The 23,935-nt window shown below is 41.7% G+C and overlaps 1 protein-coding gene across 1 annotated transcript in view; it reads right to left on the reverse strand.

Moving 5' to 3' along the window:
- Positions 1-3,122: 3,122 nt before the first annotated feature.
- col28a1a (collagen, type XXVIII, alpha 1a) overlaps positions 3,123-23,935 on the reverse strand; it is a 37,568-nt gene continuing 16,755 nt past the window's right edge. Inside the window, exons 16-34 of the mRNA XM_067426289.1 lie at positions 23,814-23,882; positions 17,157-17,225; positions 16,994-17,065; positions 13,125-13,193; positions 10,262-10,333; positions 9,468-9,536; positions 9,174-9,242; positions 9,026-9,094; positions 8,879-8,947; positions 8,713-8,781; positions 8,563-8,631; positions 8,374-8,442; positions 7,677-7,757; positions 6,847-6,882; positions 6,727-6,763; positions 6,081-6,632; positions 5,848-6,002; positions 4,528-4,771; positions 3,123-4,407 (exon numbers count right to left, since the gene is read on the reverse strand). Of these exons, the coding sequence (XP_067282390.1) occupies positions 4,235-4,407; positions 4,528-4,771; positions 5,848-6,002; positions 6,081-6,632; positions 6,727-6,763; positions 6,847-6,882; positions 7,677-7,757; positions 8,374-8,442; positions 8,563-8,631; positions 8,713-8,781; positions 8,879-8,947; positions 9,026-9,094; positions 9,174-9,242; positions 9,468-9,536; positions 10,262-10,333; positions 13,125-13,193; positions 16,994-17,065; positions 17,157-17,225; positions 23,814-23,882 (2,112 nt within the window). The 3' untranslated portion in view covers positions 3,123-4,234. The remainder of the gene's footprint in view (positions 4,408-4,527; positions 4,772-5,847; positions 6,003-6,080; positions 6,633-6,726; positions 6,764-6,846; positions 6,883-7,676; positions 7,758-8,373; positions 8,443-8,562; positions 8,632-8,712; positions 8,782-8,878; positions 8,948-9,025; positions 9,095-9,173; positions 9,243-9,467; positions 9,537-10,261; positions 10,334-13,124; positions 13,194-16,993; positions 17,066-17,156; positions 17,226-23,813; positions 23,883-23,935) is intronic.

Raw genomic sequence — 23,935 nt, forward strand, 5'->3', positions numbered from 1 at the left:
CAACAGCGTAAAAAAAAAGTTTGGTGGACACGGCCTATACATGGCTTAAGGGACATATGCACTCATGATGGGGGAGGAGAGAGGGATAAGTGCACAAGATGACTATAGGAACAGAGAGATGACAGAGAAAATAAAAAAGAAGAAAAAGCCCTGGACTATAACTTTAAAAAGAAGGGTTACGATCAGGCAAGAGGTAGGACCCCCATTAATATCGGAGAAGCTTTCCAGTGCTGGAGAGACCTTAAAGGGATAGTTTACACAAAAATGAAAATTATTCCATAATTCACTCACCCTGAAGCCAAGTGAGATAACATACTCTTAATATGTTTTTTTCTTTTGGTTCCTAATCCTTAATCTGGTCACATTAGTAATCACATTAGTTTCTTAGACATGTTATGAAGGGAACTGTTCATGAAAACGGTGCTTGTTTTTGGGATGGAAGGACTGACTTTGCCATCGAAAGAGTAGATTACAGCTAAATAACAATTAGACATTCGACCTCTTAATTATCATTACTGTTCCATTCGACCCGTAAGTGGACTGTGAAGTGGACTTCACAGGGTATTCCACCATCTTTAGTAAGATTTCAATCCAAAGGGAGCGAACATGTTCAGCTCGAAGGGCACTGCGAATCGCGTAGGGAAGATCGATACATCACTTCACAGGAAGTGGAGAGTGAAAATCACCCAACTGCCATTGCACGTTGCATCTCCTGTCTGAAATAACGATGGAGTTTTTAAACAGCTCTGCGATGGAGGAGTTTACATATGCATTTGAATATTCATACACAAACTAGAGTATTTATGAATGGTTATGGCAATTGTTACATTCACATATGCTACTTTATGAATATGTAAACAATTTAAAAGTGTTAAAGGGTTAGTTCACCCAAAAATGAAAATTCTGTCATTAATTACTTAATCTAATGTCGTTCGACACTCGTAAGACCTCTGTTCTTCTTCAGAACACAAATGAAGATATTTTTGTTGAAATCCGATGGCTCAGAAAGGCCTTCATTGACACCGATGTCATTTACTCTCTCAAGACCCATAAAAGACAATAAAGTCGTCATTACAAATCCCATCTCACTAGTGATTCTACAATAATTTTATGAAGCGACGAGAATAGTTTTTGGCCACAAAAAAATAAAAATAAAAATAACGACTTATATAGTGATGGGCCAATTTCAAAACAAAGTCAATCAATCCGCTGATTCATAACGGTTCGAAACGTTGTATGGGAAAAATCGGCCCATCGCTATATAAGTCCTTATTTAGTTTTTAGCGCACAAAAACTATTCTCGTGACACTGACATGGTGTCAATGAAAGCCTTTCTGAGCCATCGGATTTCAACAAAAATATCTTCATTTGTGTTCCGAAGATGAATGGAGGTCTTACGGGTGTCGAATGATATTACGGTAAGTAATTAATGAGAGAATTTTCATTTTGGGGGGAACTAACCCTTTAGGAAGCAGCTGAGGGCTGTCATTTTTTATATTTTACTTTATTTACCTCTGGAATATGTTTACTATGCAGCTGTGCATAGAAAAGAAAGTGCATGAGATGAGATCACTACACAGATCATTGATTAAGAATACACATATATAACCAAATCAACATTTATTTTCATATTGAATGACAGGCACAGCTTCAAATCTGTTTATAGTCAATAGCCTACAGGTATATGTAAACTAATTGACAATCTTTTGATTATGTCTTTTAGATACATAACATGTGTTTTGTAAATATATGCGTATTATATTTGAAAGTAAATTAGGCTACAATATTAATGTATATCATAATCTGCACGACTTTGTCTTTGCCTTTCTTTAAAGGGATCCCTTGGTGTTGAGACTTGTATGGCTTAATATAACATAAATGATGTCTCTTACTGAATTATGTAGTAGAAAACCCATGAAAGATCTACGTTATTTTAAAAATCGATTTTATATTTGGACCATGGGCGGCGCCATTTTGTTTGCGTTCTAGGTTGATGACGTAGAATGGTTGAACTCCTCAATCAGCTGGCTTTACCCGTAGCTATTTTTACCACAACGCAACTCAAAAATTGTTTCAGAGTTAAACAAAACCAATGAATTGCTTTGTAATTGTACTTAAAACACACTCAAACATACATGTGTGCACACAAACTTACCTACACAAGTCACAAACAGATCGGCGGGCGCGCACACGACAGACTGTCTCAATCGAGATGTTGGGCTGCTCAGTCTCCACGACGGGCTGAATCTGAAATCAACCCCCTATACCCTTAAATAGGGCATTATTTGAAGGGACGGCCATTTGTAGTGTTGTCCGACACCATAGGGACATGTTCGAGTGCAGTGGTCTCACGTTGCACCGCAATAACGAGTAAAGCCGATTTACAAACAGCTGTCCGACTTCACGCACTCAAACATACATGTGCACACAAACTCTCTCTCTCTCTCTCTCTCTCTCTCTCTCTCTCTCTCTCTCTCTCTCTCTCTCACAGACTCACACACACCCCAACAGATCGGTGCGAACACACACACACACACACACACACACACGCACGCACTGCGTGCGCGCATACATAACCCTTTCCTGTGTTGATATCTGTTGATATGCAGTAGATTAACTGTAATGCCTAATGTAACCAGCAGAGGGAAATATCTAGGTAGGACGATGGGATAGGGTAACGTGAGGAAGAGAGGCAGGATGTTTTGGTGATGATGCATGCGATTGAGACAGAGCAGCCTGTCGTGTGCGCGCCCGTCGATCTGTTTGTGACTTGTGTAGGTGAGTTTGTGTGCACATGTATGTTTGAGTGTGTTTTAAGTACAATTACAAAGCAATTCATTGGTTTTGTTTAACTCTGAAACAATTTTCAAGTTGCGTTGTGGTAAAAATAGCTACGGGTAACGCCAGCTGATTGAGGAGTTCAACCATTCTACGTCATCAACCTAGAACGCAAACAAAATGGCGCCGCCCATGGTCCAAATATAAAATCGATTTTTTAAATAACGTAGATCTTTCATGGGTTTTATACCACATAATTCAGTAAGAGACATCATTTATGTTATATTAAGCCATACAAGTCTCAACACCATGGGATCCCTTTAATGAAATTGGTTGCAGGGCATTCCACATGAGCGATTATTGTCAGCGAAGTCCACTTCAGCTGATATACTGTGCTCAGGGAGTAGGGAGCAGTGAACAGTGCGTAGGGACCCTGTCAAATGGAATGCACCCATAGTAACACATTGCTTTCAGTTATTGATGACTGTGACGAGCAGGGCGAGCGAGAACCATGAGAGAGTGACGCGAGGCCAGTGAGTGATTGGGAGATGAGCACCAGCTGCGCATCACATCGGTCTCAAATCATAAAAGGAGGAGTGTCAACAGTGAAGGACGAGAGCGGACCAGGCCTGGACTTTATGTAGTGTTTTGTTTTTGTTTTATTATGTGTGTGCACAGCACCCATCCGTGAGGGGCTGCCACTTTTACTTTCATTTTATTGGTTTATTTGATTAAAGTCAAAAAGTTAACTTTTTAATGTTCACCGGTTCCCGCCTCCTTCTTCCCCGAGCAAAAACCTGTTATAATGACATCATATCCTCTGCGGCAGGCACAGCAGATTCCGCCATATTCGCTGCATGTGTTGCATAGGCATTCCGAGGTACATCAAGATAGGGGTGCGATCCGTTTGGGTAGGGTTGTGTTGGTTTTGGTCATTTCAAATATCAACAGTTTACCAGAAATTACTTACTGCACCTTTAAACCATAATGGGAATAAACCTGTAGCTTTGCCCTGTAATAACCAAATATGATGACCCTAAATAAGCATTTTTTTTAACAAAGGGGATTACCAGCACCTCTTATTTTCCCCACTTCAAGCACTAGTAATAGTGCAGTTGACAGAAATTACAATTAGCAGAAATATTTACAATGTTGTATTTTTAAGGATGTAACATACAAAAAATAATTATTTAAAATAAAGAAATTCTTTAAACAATCTGTGCGACTAGGAAAAGAAAAATTGGTACTTTGACTATACATGTTATTCTCTAGAAAATGAAGCAGCACTAAGTAAAGAATAATTAAAAGTAACGTTGGTCCAAAGACAAATCTGATCTACAGTCAGTGTAGGATTCTTTACTATTCTCATAAAAGACATGTACTACAATTAAAATGCATAGTGCATGACTGTAAAAAATTCTGCTGAATGAAGCCCTGTGCTTTATGTAAATGTGTGTTATGTCTGCACACAAGTGCGTCCACAAATGTCTTCAGTCTCAAAGCGATTGCCGTTGCCTTGGCAACCACCATACCAGAATTGTGCGCACGCGTTGGCCTCCGGGTCATAGTACCACATCACCCTGTACTCTCTACATGGCCCAGGGTCCAATCCCTGCCTACAGCCTACATCTGAAAAACAACAACATGCATACATCTGAAGTACTTCACATTGACCACAATCTGCTTTCAAATTAATTTTAAATGTGAATGCTCAAAATAGATAATTGTGGTGTAAGCCAGTGCATTTACCTTTCACAAGGCCATCAGGTTGAGGGGGCGTTGGAGGTGGTCCAATTTCTGGAACACGCTGCCAGTTAATGGGTGTCTGGGGTCCTACTACTGAGATGGAGGACTGGGGTCTAATTTTATCGCTAGCTGGAGTATCTGTCCCCTTAGGGAGCTCATTGACAGACTCATCAAAAATGGTGTCATAATAGTCATCTGGTTGTTGAGGAGGAGATGAAGTGGTCTCCAACTCTGTTGGAAGCTCATCCTGTGGTAAAGATAATTTTATATAATAATATAAGACAATATTTTTTACTTGTCTAGTAAATATATCTTAATGTAAGAATTGTTTGATATTTTTGACTAGAAACAAGACAAAAATACTAAGTAATAAAGTAATTTGCAGTGCATGAACTTAAGGTGTTTCTCAATGTCAAGGATGCTTCCTTGGAAGGACGGATCCTTCCAAGTCACTTCCTTCAGAGGCTAGGCGAGGCTCCTCTTTAGCATTCGGAGAACACGTAAATAGAACAGGCTAGCAAGTGCACGTTATTGCGTCATTATGTCAGTGAAAAGGTCCGTTGGCCATCAATAACGTTATGTGTAACGTTATTTGTATTTTTTTAATATCAATACAGTAGTAATTTGTACCGGTAATTAAACGTTAAACTTTACTTATATTTACTACGGTTATAACAAATGTTTGGTAACGTAAATAAATGTATTGTGGCAAGCAGCGAGGTGAGGGTCCGTGAGAGCGGGCCGGTGGAGTGATAATGAACGGCAGCTGATCGCCACACCGGTCTCGGCTCACGGCAGTGACGGGAGTATAATTGGAGGAGCATGGAAGATGAGAGAGGACTAGGCCTGGACTTTATGTTATGGTTTGTTTATGTTTTATTATGTGTGTGCGGGCAGTCGCCCGTGAGGGGGCTATTATAAAGTTGTTGAACGTTTGCCGGTTCCCGCCTCCTTCCTTCCCATCTGCAAACCCCGATACAAGCATATTTGCCCCGTTCACGCTCCGAGTCCGACTCCAGGAACGTCTGATAGCAAAGCTGCGCGCATAGGATTGTGGATGATTTGAGAACGCGAAGAGCGCGAAGGCTACTCATATGCATCCTTTCCTGTATATGACATATTTTTCGAACGAAGGACTCAGTCCTTGGTTGAATTCCGAGGATCCTCGACATTGTAACAGTCCTTCGTCGGATGTCGATGACGTAGCATCCTTAGAATTCTGGCTTCCGAGGATCCTTCCTTGACATTGAGAAACGCCTTTAGTGTCTTTCTTCTGGCCACATTAGAACTTATTACAGTTTTTTCTGTAGTTTGAAAAATTACCTCTTTGCCTTCTGTGATTACATAATCACTGGTAGAAGCTTCAGTTCCGTCTGGAACTGGGACAGGCCCAGATGGATGAAATGGTTTGCCGTTTGGCCTGAAGAACGTTCCATCATCACGCTCGCAGATCTGACTCAGCAGTTTATTCTCCAGTGCTGAAAAAAATTGCAAAAAAGTTAGCATAAAAATACTTAGCCGAGTACACCATGTTTAAAACAAACAGGAGTACGCACTGTGCAGTCTGAAGTCATCAATTAAGTGGACATATTCTTCATCAGGATCAGATGCTAAAATGTTCATCTCATTCTTAAACTCTGCAAACTGGGAGTCACTGCTGTTCATTATACCGATCACGAAGATTTCAATCCCAGCATCGTGAGCCTCTTCTGCAGCATCTTTCAGCCTCACTCTATCACGCTTATCAGCCTGCCCATCCGTCAACACGACCGCAACCTTTCTTACGCCAGGCCGAGCTGCTTGAAAGAGCTGGGTTGCCCGGTGGATGGCGCTGCCAGTGAAGGTGCCCTCGCCCAGGTATTGCATCTTACGCACAGCAGTTTTGATGCCACTCTGGTCAGACAGCTGTTGTAGGCTGGCCACCACCATGTCCACATGACTGTACAGCACCACCCCAACACGCGTTGCTTCCCGGCTCACGGACACGCGATCGATCAGGGTGTTCACAAAGTCCTTCACCACCTCAAAGTTCTCCGGACCCACACTCTCTGAGCTGTCGATGATAAAGACCAGCTCCAGAGGACTCGTCCGGCATTTCAGACCACATCCTGAGAGAAAGTGAAAAAAAGTAAGTGCCTCCACCTAAAAGAATAAACAACCTATATATAGTTTTGTGTTTGAGTGGCAGAGATGGTTACATACCACATATTTCCCGTATTATTCTGATCACCTCGTCTCTCTGTGGGGTGAAGTTCAATGTATGTTATTTATACAATATCTATGAGCATTCTGATAAAGTTTTATGAAAATTGTTTGACTCACAGATAGGCCAGGATCTCCCTTCTCTCCTGGTTTTCCCTATACAATTTAATTTGAATTGTATTAGTTACAGGGTTTTTTTCAAGGTATATTCTACATTATCTTGAAACTTCTTCTTTATAAATATAAACTGAAATAAAGGTGGGCTCCAGTCTATTGCGGTTCAATTAGAGTAAATGTGTACATTTACAGTTATTTAGTCAATTTTATAGATGAAATCCATTAATTTGCATAGAATTTTACATGATTGTAAAATAATTATCCAATGCAAATTTTGCCAGTTCTTCACACAGATTCGCAAAAAAAGCTTCTTGGTTTGAAAGTGACATCTATGTTTGTAATGCTTCATACATTGCTACGATATTAATAATGGACAATTGACTTTTTTGCCGGCGAAATTTTGCTAATGTGACCACACTTTAAGACGTGATATAGCTGCATGTATCTGCAAGCCAAAGCCAAACTGTGTTGATTACGTGATCACTGTTTTGTTTGTCACTGTTGTCATTTAAGATTTAAATTTGGTTCTCCAAGACTTGAATTTTGAAACAGTGTTAGATAACTCAAGACTAGACTGCATTGTCATGGTCTTGTTATGGACTTTTGACTCATTTGAATACTAAAAAACTGTAGATATGTTTTTTTTTTTTTTGTCTGTGGTCCATTCAGGCCTCTCTCTAGCCTTAGTCTCAACCTTAACACTGACTCAGTCTTCACAGGTCTCAGCATGGACTCAAATCAGCTGATATCAACTACAAGGCTACCCAGAAAACCATGCAAACATAAACTGGAAATGGAATATGAACCTTGGCTAACTGGAAATTGGATATTACCTTGGCTCCTGTTTGTCCAGGCACTCCATGTTCTCCTCTATCTCCTCTTCTCCCACGCTCCCCAACTAGGCCTCTGTCACCCTAAAACCATCAGACTTTTTTATTTTGTTTTTGCTTTTGAACAGTAATATACAGGTTTTCCACTCTTTTTCAGTAATCATTGTCCAGGACATTTTCAATTTTACTACGGAGGGAATAAAAGGTTTTTAAAAGGCTTATTGCCATGACAATTATAAAAACGTATAACTCAAGTTAATATGAGCTCATAATAAAACATTATGAATATGTAAGCTTGTTTTCTGCCACAGATTAAAAATTAAAACAGTTAATTGTGACTTTTTATCTCACTATTCTGACTTTTTCTCAAAAAAGTCAGAATTGTGAGATATAAACTCGCAATTCTGAGAAAAGTATTAAGAATTGCAAGATAGAAACTGGCAATTGTGAGAAAACTAGCAAGTTTATATAATGAAATTCAGACTTTTTCAGGAATTTATATCTCGCAATTCTGACTTTTCCAGGACAACAACAAGATTTTCCAGGACATTTTACATTTTCTCTAATGTTCTATGTGTTGTCCAGGACTGGAAAATGTGTCACCAATTTTACAGATTTTCCAGGACGAGTGTAAACCCTCAATATATTATTAAATGTACTGACATACAACACAATCAGTCAGTGTTTGTCTTTCTAGTACCTTCTCTCCTGGCAAGCCATCACCTGGAGGCCCTCTTGGGCCAGGGGGTCCTTGAAACCCAGTGTTTCCCTGTGATGATTGAATGTTTATTTAGAGTTCTAACCTTTTTATCATAAAGTTAAGTTTTGCTTTCTTTCCAAGTCAATACAGCTACAGTATAATGAGGCGTGCAGGGCTTGGAGCCTTTACCTTGGGACCCTGAATTCCCTCTCCTGGAGGGCCTGGAAGACCTGGCACACCAGGCTGGCCAACCGCACCCTATAAAAACCCATATGATTTAATCAACATAGAACAAACTGTATGTAGAGCCAATATACATTTTAAGTAGTGATATTAAACCTTTGGTCCCAGCAGTCCAATTCCTGGAGGCCCTGAGGGACCAATAGCTCCGGGTGAGCCCCTGTCTCCCTGGAAAAAAAACATCATAAACTTAGCAAAAATGCTAGACTTTCTGAAGAATAGAAAGTCAGCCATCATTTATTGAAAAATGTATAATGACCAATACCTTTGGTCCAGGAATTCCTTGTCCTTCAGGTCCAACTTCACCCGGCAGCCCAGGCAATCCTGGAAGCCCCTGAGAATATATCATATGTATATTATCACTTTTGTTTTCTGTGTTGTTCGTATCAAAGTCTTTGTCTCCATCACACACCTGTGGTCCAGGGTAACCCTCCCCCTTCATCCCTTGTGGCCCCATTGGTCCTAGACCTCCTCTGTCACCCTGAAACATGCCAATTTAAATTTTATTAGGGTAAAAAAAAAAAAAAACTATATGGTAATATGTCTTATGTGTCTATAACCTTAGGGCCTGTAGTACCAACACCTGGCTCTCCAACAGGACCTGGGGGGCCTGCAGGCCCTGGTTCACCCTAACAAAAAAACATAATGATGAAGACCATATGTTCAGTATATAAAATAATGTATAACATTAGGTAAGAATGCAAATAGGCAACCTTGTTGGCAAAAGCTATTTTCACTAGCTCCGCCCCCAATGTTCAGCTATTTACCTTTAGTACATACAGGATATTACTTCTTTTTACACTTTGAGTGAATAGCTTCTATCTCTATTTGCACTAAGTGAGACACATACGTACCTTTGAACCAGGCAATCCTCGACCCGTAGGTCCAGGTAACCCCATCATACCTAAACTTCCTGGTTCTCCCTATAAATAAAATTAAATATTTTATTACCTATATAAGGCAATGTGAAGAGTGAGCGGTCATATTAGCAGTGTATCAATTATAAAGAGCTGAAGTCTTACTGTACTTTGCATATTTCTGAATACTTCATAGTATTATATTTGTGGAAAGTGAAATTACAATAGAGTATCAATATTATTCATCATTCTTAGTCATGTAAATTGAAATATGCAAATTGAATGCATTTTGTGCCAAGGCAATGATAATTGATCAACAGTTGTTCCCACACAGACTATTCAACTATTGTAAAAACAAAATTAAAAAAAACTGTAACAAATACATATGCTATTGAATTTTGTAGGTATTCATATAATACATTAATCTAGACAATCTAATATATTGAATACAGCATGTGCTTAATATGAGAGTTGTTTCTTTGTGCCTATTTCCAACAACTAGTCCAGGAAATACATTTTATATTTTCAATATATTTTATTAGTTTATGGGTAATTTATGGATGAATATTCTCCCATCCCAAGGACGACCATTAAATGATTGATTATGAGTAACCAGAAAAATGTACAGCTAAACCCTAAAGACCTTTTATGAACTATTTAAAAGTCATCTGAGCATGAAATATGACATTCCAAACCTCTAAACATGACCTAGAGACATTACCTCCATATACCCAAATGCAAAAAAAAAAAATGGTTTTATGTTTAAGTGCTGCCACTGTCCACCCACCCACCTTGGCCCCTGGGGGTCCCACTGCTCCAGAGCTTCCTGGAAGACCCCGAGTTCCTCTGTCACCTCGGTCCCCCTGTGGAGAGATTCATAAACACTATTTAGAGTGACATTTGCAACTTCAATACATTCAAAGAAAACTGTATTTGACATTATTGCTTTTTGACATATATTAGCTTTTTGATCATAGACAAACATTGGAGCTGAATGATGTGATGCAGTATTTTATTTTGAAGCCTCATAAATACACGTATAAGATATTAAGATATATTTTGCATAAAGTCAATTAAGGCTATTTTTAGGACTGCATTGTGAAAGCATACTTTAAGAGTTTTTTGTAATTCTTATTATTCAAGGTTGATGTTAAGACATGATGTTCAATCAATGTTGATTCACATCATTGTTGCTGTGACATTAAAAAAAAACATTCTAATAATTTAAAGGCAGTAGAAAAAATACTGTACTATAAATAGTAAAGAAATGTAAAATAATATTACAATTTTACTTTTTATGTTTTCTAAAGACGACTCCCAACTACTGTATTTATTTGATCTAAAATACAGTAAAAACAAATATTTTTTTATATTTTAATTTAAAATAACAGTTTTCTATTTGAATATACACTCTTAGGGTGCGTTCACACTTGTCATGTTTGGTTCGATTAAAACGAACCCTGGTGCGGTTGCTCGGTTAGTGCGGTTCATTTGAACATATGTGAACGCTGCCATCCGAACCCTGGTGCGCACCAAACAAGCGGACCGAGACCGCTAAAATGATGGGTCTCGGTCCATTTCCAAACGAACTCTGGTGCGGTTCGATTGATATATGAACGCAACACGGACCAAAGACATGTAAACGGACCAAAAACCGGACGTAATGTCAAGATGCGACGCATAGTCAGCTGATTTGAGGACGCGGAAAGATCGTGTATCCAAAATGAGTAACGTTAACGTTAGAGGCCAAACGTGGCGCAACGAGGAATTGCCTCATCAATATTTGAACCGACGAGCACGTTTTGAAAATGCTAGAAAAAATGCACAAAAAGCATACCTGGTTCTTCTCATCAAAGGACCTGTGTTGCCCATTATTAGCAGGGACAGACGACAGAACGGCCGTCTCTTTTGCATAAGAGACGCCCGTCTCTTTTCTGCACAACGGAGGAAATCCTGCTGCTGTTTTGAACATTTTATGAGCTCTTCATGAGTTCTCAGCGGGTAAAAATAATGCCACACGCATAAAATGACCGCGTTTAATCCAGCACACAGCGTTGTTTTGAATGTTTTGAACATTTCATGAGCTCTTCAGTCTTCATGAGTTCTCAGCTGGTAAAAATAATGCCATATGTACACGCATAAAATGATCGCGTTTAATCCAGCACACAGCATTGTTCGGTAAGCGAGCTCCTACGTCATATAAGCCGACCAATCAGGTTGTGACCGTCTCCCTATGCCTTTGGTTCAGTAACTCTAGGTTCGCTTTTAAAAATGCCAGTGTGAACATGTTTTGTTTTTTGGTCCGGACCAAACGAACCAAACTAACCGAACTACAAGTGTGAATGCACCCTTAGAAGAAAAGGTTCTATATAGAACCTTAAAAGCGCTACGTATTTGGAACCCCTAAAAGGTTCTAAGGACCAAAAGGGTTATTTCTTGTTATTAGAACCTTTTTGGCATAAAAGGTTCTTTGGAGTTGAGTAAATAAGCCTATGGATCTAGAACCCCAATTAACCTAATGAAGTGTACTCAACTCCAAAGAACCTTTTATGCTAAAAAGGTTCTATAATGACAAGAAAGAACCCTTTTGGCCCCTAAAAAGGGTTCTATATAGAACCTTTTAGCGGTTCCAAATACGTAGCGTCAATAGAACTGTCACATGTCTTTCTGTTGCCAGCGTCATCCCTCATTAGTTTAGTATAGTCATGTTGTGTTAATTAGTCATCATCTGTATCACCTGTCCCCTTCGTTATGTTCTCATCAGTGTGTGTATTTAGTTCCTCTGAGTTCACTCTGTCTTTGTCCGTCGTCGTCAGTACACCCGTCTCTGTACCGGTCCTGATTAAAGTCTATGTTACCAGTGGTGAAGTTCCATTAAAGTGTTGTTTACTAAAATCATCTTTCTCGTCCTTCTTCATCTTCTTCTGTGTGCATTCTCATCACCACTGGGGCCTGACAAGAACCTTTTAAGGTTCTATATAGAACCTTTTCTTCTACGAGTGTACTTTAGAATTGTATTTATTCCTGTAATTGCAAAGCTGAATTTTCAGAGTCCTTCAAAAATCATTCTAGTATAATGATTTGGTGCTCATGAAACATTTCTTATAATCAATATTGATAACAGTTGTGCTGTTTAATATTTTTGAGGATACATTTTTTCATGATTCTTGGATAAATAGAAGGGTCAAAAGAATGGCATTAATTTGAAACAGTGAGAGTAAATGCTTTTACTCTCACTTTTGATCTATTATTGAATACATCCCTTCTTAAAAAATAAAAAATAAATAAATTAAAAAAAACTTACTGACCCCAAACTTTTAAATGGTATTGTATTTTCTTTTAATATTAATGTAAAATACAACATGGAAATGGATGGTTTTGTGAGATCCTAAACTAAATTATATAAACCATCTGGTGTCAGACATCTTTCCATCATTTGAAATGGTTACTACCTGTGTTAAACTGATTAATGTTTGCAGTTTTACTGTAATGTAAAGCTTACATTAAACGGCAGGAAATATATTACTCTCACTGTCACCCAAAAGGGCAAATATTGACTCAATTAATGTAATCACTGTTTAACCATAAGAAAAGCTCTTTAATTATAACTTGATCCATAGAATTGTGGTAAGAAAGAAAGAAACATCATTGTACCTTCTCACCGGGTATTCCTTTCCCAGGTGAGCCCTCTGGACCTCGTCCACCAGGTAAACCCATCTCACCCTAACACAATGAACAAAAGACAGAAAGGCCCAGATGAGGAAACAATATAGGAAAGCAATGAATGTGTGCTTTATTGAAGCTTTCCTATATTTGCAATAATAAAATAGGAATGTGCTATACAGTAGCCTCAGAAATATGTAGACATTTAAGCCACACCTTAAAACATATTCCTTTGTGCCCCAGTTTCACAGACAGGGGTTAGATTGACGGAACACTCCATTTTTTTGTAAATAGGCTCATTTTCCAACTCCCCTAGAGTTAAACAGTGGAGTTTTACCATTTTCGAAACCATTCAGCTGATCTCCTAGCCTAGAAATCACCCTAGTGGCAGCAAATCTAATCTGCCGCGAGTTTTGTCTAGCAACACTCAATACACTTCTGAGCTGTAAAAAACAACTTCTGGTCTGACTAATCACATCGTGTATAGAGTCGGTGGGCAGAGCTTAACATAATGATGGCAGAGTTGCGCTTGCTTCATACTAGTAAACACAGAAGCTGGCGAACGGCGGTCTTTCAATTCAGCTTTGGCCGCAACTCTGGAAGACTTGGAGTTAAGCTTTTCTCTGAAAAAAAGGACAAAGAACAGCACTGAAGTCATTCATAAAAAGGGAAGATGTGTTTGGAGCCAACCGAATACGGCGAAAGTTTAATCTTCACATGTTTACTAGCTTCAACTAGCTCCGCTTCACGTAGCTCTGGTTGGTTGTAGCGCTATCCTATTGCGTGCAGAGGGAGTTTGAACGACAACCGATTATCCCGCCCCTCGGATTGAGCCCTGTCAATGGTAACTTTCCAGACCAAACATCTTCATGTGGGTCTGGCTTGTCAGGCTACCGATCTCCGGATCTGGCAGTACATTTTTTTGCATAACTTAGCATAGATCATTGAATCTGATTAGACCGTTAGCATCTCTTTCAAAAAATGACCAAAAATATTCAATATTTTTTCTGCCATACCATGGGTGCAGCAGCGCAATGATATTGCACCAAAATAGTTCACAACATGCTCCCTGTGCAAGCAGTTTGTCTGGTTTATGTTGACAGAAGTTAGCCTATTTTCAGGCGCTGCGTAATATTATTGCGCCTCTGCACCCATGGTATGGCAGCAAAGTTTCTTGATTATTATGCAGGAATAAAAGAGTATAGTTCCTAGCCATATCAAATCACAACTTTTAATTTTCTGTTGGTCTTAGTACTCAATATACAGTGAGGAAAATAAGTATTTGAACAACCTGCTATTTTGCAAGTTCTCCCACTTAGAAATCATGGAGGGGTCTGAAATTGTCATCGTAGGTGCATGTCCACTGTGAGAGACATAATCTTAAAAAAAAATCCAGATATAACTATTTATTTGTATGATACAGCTGCAAATAAGCATTTGAACACCTGAGAAAATCAATGTTAATATTTGGCACATTAGCATTTGTTTGCTATTACAGAGGTCAAACGTTTCCTGTAGTTTTTCACAAGGTTTGCACACACTGCAGGAGATTTTGGCCCACTCCTCCACACAGATCTTCTCTAGATCAGTCAGGTTTCTGGCCTGTCACTGAGAAACACAGAGTTTGAGCTTCCTCCAAAGATTCTCTATTGGGTTTAGGTCTGGAGACTGGCTAGGCCACACCAGAACGTTGATATGCTTCTTACAGAGCCACTCCTTGGTTATCCTGGCTGTGTGCTTCGGATCATTGTCATGTTGGAAGACTAACCAATTCAATGCTCTAACTGAGGGAAGGAGGTTATTCCCCAAAATCTTACAATACATGGCCCCGTCATCCTTTTGTTAATACAGTGCAGTCGCCCTGTCCCATGTGCAGAAAAACACCCCCAAAAGCATGATGCTACCACCCCCATGCTTCACAGTAGGGATGGTGTTCTTGGGATGGTACTCATCATTCTTCTTCCTCCAAACATATTTATTGGAATTATGACCAAAAAGTTCATTTTGTTCTCATCTGACCACATGGCTTTCTCCAATGACTCCTCTGGATCATCCAAATGGTCATTGGCAAACTTAAGACGGGCCTGGACATGTGCTGGTTTAAGCAGAAGAACCTTCTGTGCCATGCATGTTTTCAAACCATGACGTCTTAGTGTATTACCAACAGTAACCTTAGAAACGGTGGTCCCAGCTCTTTTCAGGTCATTGACCAGCTCCTCCCATGCAATTCTGGGCTGATTTCTCACCTTCATTATTTTTGGATAAGATTTGCATATTTAATGAGCTTAAGCTCCCCTGTCAGTTCAGGGAGAGGAGAAATCGAGGGAGAAGCACCAACCAGAATGATTCTCTCGATCACAACGTCTTTATCAAACAAACACAATTATTTATTTCTCATCTATCTGCGATTGATTGAACTATTATTTTTATATTACACATAGCCCGCAAGATTGGACGATATAAGAGTGAACCGCGCACACACACACACACACACGTTCGCCGCCCTCACACACACACACGTTCGCTGGGCTTTGCGAGCCCTGGCCCATACGTGTCTGAGTCCAGCGTGCTAAAGGTATGTTTCTGTTAGACACGTACAGATAAGCAAAACGATCTATAACAATGCAATACTATTACATATAAAAACACGTTTTACTCACATACGTGTGTTGCACCATTCCTGTCGGATCCAAATCCAGCATCGACCGGAGATTTGTTTGCAAACGATCCCGCAGTGAAATAAAGTGAACAGAATACCACTGTCTTCCCCACGTGAGGGGGAACTTACTTAAAAATAAATGAAGTATCACACGCTCCTAATATTATGATCCGAAGGAAGCTTATGCAGCGACTGTGTTCTTCCACAATATCTTGCTTGCTATCTTCCACGTTTATTGCTGCTGGCTTGTGATCGACTGAACAGATCCATGAGTCGGTGGGCGAGGCTACTGAATTACATGTTCTGTAAAGGCGGTGTTTCGTCGCGCAGTGACTTAAGTATGAAGCACAGGAACGTTTGCTGAGCCTAGTGTCTATAAAAGCTTTTCTTTGACTAACAAGGAAGTTTTCAGCACTGAAACTTAGAGGATTTTCTTATATTACCATGACATTTTATATATTAAAAGCGCAAGGGAAAGTTGATTTCTCAATGTATTACCTCTTTAAAAAATCATATATTATCATTTCTGGATTTTTTTTTTAAGATTATGTCTCTCACAGTGAACATGCACCTACGATGACAATTTCAGACCCCTCCATGATTTCCAAGTGGGAAAACTTGCAAAATAGCAGGGTGTTCAAATACTTATTTTCCTTACTGTAACTACAGAAGAGACCAGTTTAAAATAGGAAAAATATTGAAAGTCTTTGGTCATTTTTTAAGCGAGATGCTAACGGTCTAATCAGATTCAATAATCTATGCTAGGCTATGCTAAAAGTTTAACCGCCAGATCCGGAGATCGGCTGGATGGATTGGAAACAGGTCAAACTCAACTGTTTAACTGCAGGGGAGTTGGAAAAATTAGCCTATTTTCAAAAAGTGGAATGCAAGCCAGAATTAGGCCTTAGTCCAAATATGGCATTTAAGTGACTTTTGTAAACGTGACTTAGAAAATAAAAAACACTTATTAAGACAAAACAATGGCACTAAGATATGCCAGTGCAATTTGCATTTTGCTAAAACAGCCCAAATATGCATTTGCTCTGTGATTACCCATAAGACTTGTCTGTGAAACTGTGGATATATGAAATTAATGAATTGTTAAGTGTGGCTTAAGTGACAATCCATTGGTTAAATATTACATTGAATGGTAACCCTAATACAAGAAACCTGTGACCCAGGATGTTGTGTCCTACTGTACCTTTGGACCCACAGAGCCATCTTCACCTGGGATGCCAGGAAAACCAGGTGCTCCATCTGGTCCTGGTTCCCCCTAATTACATAAAACATTGAATATATCCAAAATATGGCAATATATGGATAATATTAGATTTGGCTTGTGAGGACATTAAAGTTGTACATACTTTTGGTCCTGGTTCTCCTATTCCTCTCTCACCTTGTGGGCCAGAGTCTCCTGGAAAGCCTTGATCTCCCTGGGAACAAATTCATAGTCACAAACCAAATGGAATAGTTCTTCCCAAATGAAAACATTGTTTGGTTATTTTGGTATTATTTATATACTATTGTTTTATTTGAATATTATTTATTTGAATTAGTTTTTTATATTTCTATTTAACTTTAATGAATACTTATTTCAGTAGTTAGTTAATGATTTTTTTTATTAGTTTTAGTACTTCATCTTATTTATTAAATTTCCATGTTTTATGGAGACTTCATAGATATAATGACTGTCGCCTTTGGCTTGGCTAGCTCAGTTGCGGACACTAAAATTTAAACTAAATTTCCAAATAAATTTAATTTATAAATTTAATAAAGCTTTTAATTAATCATTTTGAGATCGGAAACATGCTGGATTTATTTTCTTCTATAAATTATGGACATGGCATCTGAGGACTAATTTTATTTTTCTCAGTGTAACACGTTCGATATAGTAAGGAAGGAAGAGGACACAGGGGTCGGCTGGACTGTTGATGCGTATCTTTTATTTTCTCTTTCTCAATGTCAATAACACACTTCTTCGTGTGTTCTCAGTCAAACTCATAAGCAACAATAACTTCCGGTTCGCGGCACTTCCGGCTTCCGGGTAAACTCAGTCTCTGTGTTCTCGCACCAACAGTCCGACTCTCTCTCTTCCTGGTCTCCGGTTCCGCTGGTGTTTTATCCCGTCTCCGCGCTCATTACTGGAACAAGAGACAGGTGTTATTGATCTGCGTCCAACCCACTCACTTACCGCTCGTCCCGCGGCCCTCTCTCCCGCTGCAGACCTCGCTGAACCACGCCCCCCTTGCCACATACCCCCACCGCCCGACTCAGGCCGGGGAGCCGTCCGGCCTGCAGCCCCCCCCCCCCATTTCTGGAGAGGAAATCGGCCACAGCCATCTGAGCACCCGGCCTGTGGACCACCTTGAACTTAAACGGCTGAAGAGCCAGATACCAACGGGTGATCCGCGCGTTGGTATCCTTCATGCGGTGGAGCCATTGGAGAGGAGCGTGGTCCGAACAGAGAGTGAACTCCCGCCCCAGGAGGTAATAGCGGAGAGTGAGAACGGCCCATCTGATGGCCAAACACTCCTTTTCTATGGTGCTGTACTTAGCTTCCCTCTTGGAGAGCTTACGGCTAATGTACAGCACCGGCCGCTCTCCCCCCTCCACCTCCTGGGCCAGGACTGCGCCCAGCCCCCTGTCCGACGCGTCAGTCTGCAACAAGAAAGGGAGAGAAAAGTCAGGGGAGTGTAAGAGCGGCCCGCCACATAGAGCAGCCTTTACTTGGGTAAAAGCCTGTTGACACGGCTCCGTCCACTGGACCGTATCTGGTAGCCCCTTTCTAGTAAGATCAGTCAAAGGGCTGGTGAGGTCCGAATAATTTGGTATAAACCGTCTATAATATCCCGCCAGCCCCAAGAACTGTCTTACCTCCTTTTTGGTCTTGGGCCTCGGACAGGTTGCAATTGCGGCAGTCTTATCAATTTGGGGACGCACCTGCCCATGACCCAAGTGGAAGCCCAGATACCTTACTTCCACCCGCCCAATCGCACACTTCTTCGGATTGGCCGTGAGCCCCGCTCTCCTCAGCGACCTCAGGACCGCCCTCACATGCTGCATATGCCGCTGCCAATCGTGACTATAAATCACTATGTCATCCAGGTACGCAGCAGCATATGCAGCATGGGGACGCAAAATCCTATCCATGAGTCGCTGGAAGGTTGCGGGCGCCCCGAACAAGCCGAAAGGAAGCGTGACAAATTGGTGTAATCCAAACGGCGTGGTGAAAGCTGTTTTTTCTTTGGACAATGGAGACAAGGGGATCTGCCAATAGCCCTTTGTTAAGTCCAGTGTCGAATAAAATCGAGCCGTACCTAACCGATCAAGCAACTCGTCAACCCGCGGCATTGGATACGCGTCGAACTTCGACACAGCGTTCACCTTGCGGTAGTCCACACAGAACCTGACCGAGCCGTCTGTTTTGGGGACCAAAACTATCGGGCTCGCCCAGTCACTGTTGGACTCCTCGATTACTCCCATGTCGAGCATTGCGCCTAATTCGTCCTGAACTACTTTTTTCTTGTGCTCAGGCAAGCGATACGGCCGGCTGCGAACTACCACGCCCGGCTCGGTCTCGATATGGTGCTGAATCAAGTCGGTACGTCCCGGTAGGGGCGAGAACACGTCAGCGAATTCCGCCTGCAATTTCGATAAGTCAGCGAGTTGTAACGGTGAGAGGTGATCTCCCCCAGGGGCCAATGCGACTGATTGTGCTTTAATGCTCGCCTCTGGCCCGAGATCATCCTCTCCCCCGATCACCGTTGCCAACAACACCGATTCCACCTCATTCCATTTTTTTAGCAGATTGAGGTGGTATATTTGACGTGCCCCGTTCCTATCGGATCGTATCACTTCATAATCGAGCTCTCCTATCTGCCGTGCGACCTCAAACGGCCCCTGCCACTTTGACATTAATTTTGAGCTCGACGTTGGGAGTAGAACGAGCACTTTCTCTCCCGGTGTGAATTTGCGTAGTTTAGTACCCCTGTTATATGACCGGCTCTGGCGGTCCTGGGCTTGCAACAAATTCTCCCTAGATAGCCGCCCCAATGTGTGGAGTTTTGTTCGCAAGTCCATGACGTACTGAATTTCGTTTTTGGCCAACGAAGGCCCCTCCTCCCAAGTTTCTCGTAGGACGTCCAGCACCCCCCGTGGCTGTCGACCGTAGAGAAGCTCGAAGGGGGAAAACCCCGTGGAGGCTTGTGGGACCTCGCGCACAGCAAATAAGAGGGGTTCTAACCACCGATCCCAATTTTTGGCGTCTTCCTGTACGAATTTTCGGATCATGGATTTAAGAGTGCGATTAAATCGTTCGACCAAGCCGTCTGTTTGTGGGTGATAGACGCTGGTTCGAATGGATTTAATGCCCAATAATCCGTACAATTCGCTTAACGTGCGTGACATAAACGCCGTGCCTTGATCAGTGAGGATTTCTTTCGGAATCCCCACCCGGGAGATTAAACGAAACAGTGCGTCCGCAACACTCTTCGCCGAGATGTTGCGGAGAGCCACTGCTTCCGGATATCGTGTTGCGTAGTCCACGATAACTAGCGCAAAACGATGTCCGCGTGCGGATCGCTCTAATGGCCCGATGAGGTCCATCGCAATTCTCTCGAAGGGGACCTGCATTAATGGTAGGGGGCGCAATGGCGCTTTTGGGGCGGCCAGTGGGTTCACCAACTGACATTCAGGACAAGCCCCCCTCCAGGGAGCGGAAACGCTGGCGGTGTTGTTCTGGGGTCCGGCCGACCCGCTGAAGTATGGCCCGCTTCAGGTCGTCGTAGTCCAGGAGGTTCGCGACCGGTAGATGTTGCGCGGCCGCCTGGGCTTCGCCGGATAGAAGGGGGATGAGGCGCACCGGCCACTGTGCCCGGGGCCACCCGCAGGCCTCCGCGGCTTTTTGGAACAGATCCACGAAGGCCTCGGGGTCGTCTTCCGGCCCCATCTTCTGTAGGGGCACGTGCACCGGTGCGCTGGCCCGCCCAGCGGCCTCGGCGCGAACCTCCCGGTCCATCCAGCTCCGGAACCGCTCGCGGTCCTCTTGCTGGCCTTGGACGATCGCCTCGAAGCGGCGCTCCTGCTCGGTCCGAAGGTCCAGCAATGCCTGATGGTGTTCCTGGTGGAGGACCGCGAGGGAGTTGATGATATCCGCAAATGGCGAGGCGGAGGGCGTTGTCATGGCGGCGGCGCTGTCCTGCTTCCTTCCCGGGTTTCGGCACCAGTGTAACACGTTCGATATAGTAAGGAAGGAAGAGGACACAGGGGTCGGCTGGACTGTTGATGCGTATCTTTTATTTTCTCTTTCTCAATGTCAATAACACACTTCTTCGTGTGTTCTCAGTCAAACTCATAAGCAACAATAACTTCCGGTTCGCGGCACTTCCGGCTTCCGGGTAAACTCAGTCTCTGTGTTCTCGCACCAACAGTCCGACTCTCTCTCTTCCTGGTCTCCGGTTCCGCTGGTGTTTTATCCCGTCTCCGCGCTCATTACTGGAACAAGAGACAGGTGTTATTGATCTGCGTCCAACCCACTCACTTACCGCTCGTCCCGCGGCCCTCTCTCCCGCTGCAGACCTCGCTGAACCACGCCCCCCTTGCCACACTCAGTTATTTTGCTTTATTTTAAGATTCAATCATAGGCTCGTTCTTATATATTAAAGCAAGTCTGCACATGCGCACTCTTCAAAAAATGTAAAAAAACATAAATGACATTTGTATGTATTTGAAATAAAAGATATAGATTGTACTAAATGTCAAGGATTTATTAAGTCCACGTCATGCAAACAAGAAACTATGCTTCTAACCACAGGTCGAGATCTGTCGTTGCAACCACACAAGTTTGCGAATGTTCGTTGAAACTATGGTTTTTGGAAACACCGAACTGGTTGAATTATTATGATAAAGACGGAGCTTGCGACCATAGTTGGCTAATGCTTTTGGGAAACGCACCCCACCGAGGCTGTACAGCCAAATTAAATTTGTTTGCATTATTTTCCTGTTAAGACCGTGAAGCTGCTTTGAAACAATCGGCATTGTAAAAAAAGCTATATTTAAAAAGTTGACTTGACTTGATAATTTTTATGCTATACAAACTACATATTCTATCCACTAAATCTGCGCCTAAACCTATGCATCACAGATTTTTTTTCTTTGAGTTGTTTTCCCTCATGATGACCAAAAAATGTCCATTTTGGACATTTTGTCTCTATAAAGTCAGGGACATACCAAGCTTGAGGTCAGCCGTTGAGCAATGTTGGGCTGTTTTTGAGCATCGGCCGGTTTCGTTTTTCCGGTGTGTTCTGCACTGTTGGCTGTAGTCGGTCGTGTCTGTTTTTTGGGGCACCGAGTCAACATGTAGAATTGGCGTCGGGCCGTTAGTCAGAGAGAGAACTGATTGGCTGTTCAGCTTAGCGAACGAGTCAGTGCACAAGAATAATGCTGCGTTCCAGGCAGCTTTTTGAGGCCGTAAGTTACGACATCAAACCACAACTCACGACTTTGTAGCGTTCCAGGCAAAGTCATGCCAAACTGCCTAAGCGCAAGTAATTGCGGCAGCTAGATGTAAACAAAGCATGGTGGACCGTATGGGGCTTATGCTCCTATACAATCATTTCTATCGCCAAAGGTGCTTACGCCTTGCTTATTTGAGGGAAACTGAGGAGAAAAAATGGCGCATAAGGCAAGAGAAGCTGTTATAACTTTTATTTTATTGGACTTACTTTTTATTAGGTGGCCTTAACTACAATGTACTAACATTTTAATTAATCATTTGATACAATGCAGTTATTGAGTATATACATGTTTTACATTGTACTTACATTTTAAAACTACCTGCATGTAATTACATCTGTAACTAATTTCTGTAGTTACATTTGAAATTACACAGTTGGCACTTCCTTTACACCTAACCCTACCCTCAAACTTCCCCATACCACCACACCTGTCCCTAACTCTACCCGTATCCCACCTCAATATCAGCAAAAGTGCTTTGCAATACAATTTGAACACAGTAAGTACATTGTACTTATTTTTTGATGTAAGTACATAGTACTTAAAGCTACACTGTGTGATATTTTCCCCATCTAGCGGTGTAAAGGTATATGACCATACAGTGAATAAGTTTCTGTTCCTCTCAATTCTAATTCCGTTTTAACTCCTACGGTGGCCGATTTAGTCCAAGATTAACATGGCAATCCCCCTCTTCACATTCGACACGGTGCCATCGAGTGTTAAAACGCGAAAGGCGAAACTTGAATTTATGGGTATGTCCCTCTTTGGCTAATGTACTTTCAAGATGGAGGGGCAACATGGCGACCAGCTTTCGAACCCCTTTCACGTATGTATTTTCAATGGCATATTATAAACTTACGAGAATACTTTATTACTTGAAAGAAGTAAATATACATTAATGAGCACATATATTTTTGAAAGAACTAAGTGTTTTTAGCTAAGAATAAACTAATAAAGTTACACAGTGTAGCTTTAAGGCCACCTTATATAAAGCGGGGCCATTTTATGTTATTTGCATATCCATATAGGCTGCCATTGTTGTTTCATGGGTTATGTGACGTCAGAGCTCATAACTGGAAGTACATCATTCTAGTACGAGTTCAAGGGTGGTAAGTCACGGGTTTGACTACCGTTCCAGTGCATTTTCACTGGAATGCAGCATAAGAGCAAAGTGATGAAAGCGAGCAAGTAAATCAAAACTGAAGAGACAGAATTAAGGCTGTTCTAATTTTTAGAACACCTTACCTGAGCAATACTGTACGAATATTTTGATAACATGAGAGGAGTGGAATAAACAGCGTGATTGATATTCAAAACAGTAAGCAAGGGCTGCTTTGTTTATGATTTGTATACCTGCGCAGTCTTAGTTTTGCTTACTTTTTGAATGACACATTCAAAAGGTATCTCCTTCACACACAGGCGACGCAAGGCGGCAACACAGTCGGTTTTTAGCGCTAAGGTAGGGTTTACCTGAACCACACACACAAACACACACACATACAACACACCTTAGGGCCAATCGTGCCCACCCCAGGGGGGCCTCTTGGTCCAGGTGGTCCTATGGGTCCCAGGTCTCCCTGCAGCCAGAGATGCCACATCAAAAAGTATTTTCAAATTGGAGGCTCTACTA

Source organism: Pseudorasbora parva, chromosome 19 (genome assembly GCF_024679245.1).
Source record: "Pseudorasbora parva isolate DD20220531a chromosome 19, ASM2467924v1, whole genome shotgun sequence".
Taxonomy (NCBI): domain Eukaryota; kingdom Metazoa; phylum Chordata; class Actinopteri; order Cypriniformes; family Gobionidae; genus Pseudorasbora; species Pseudorasbora parva.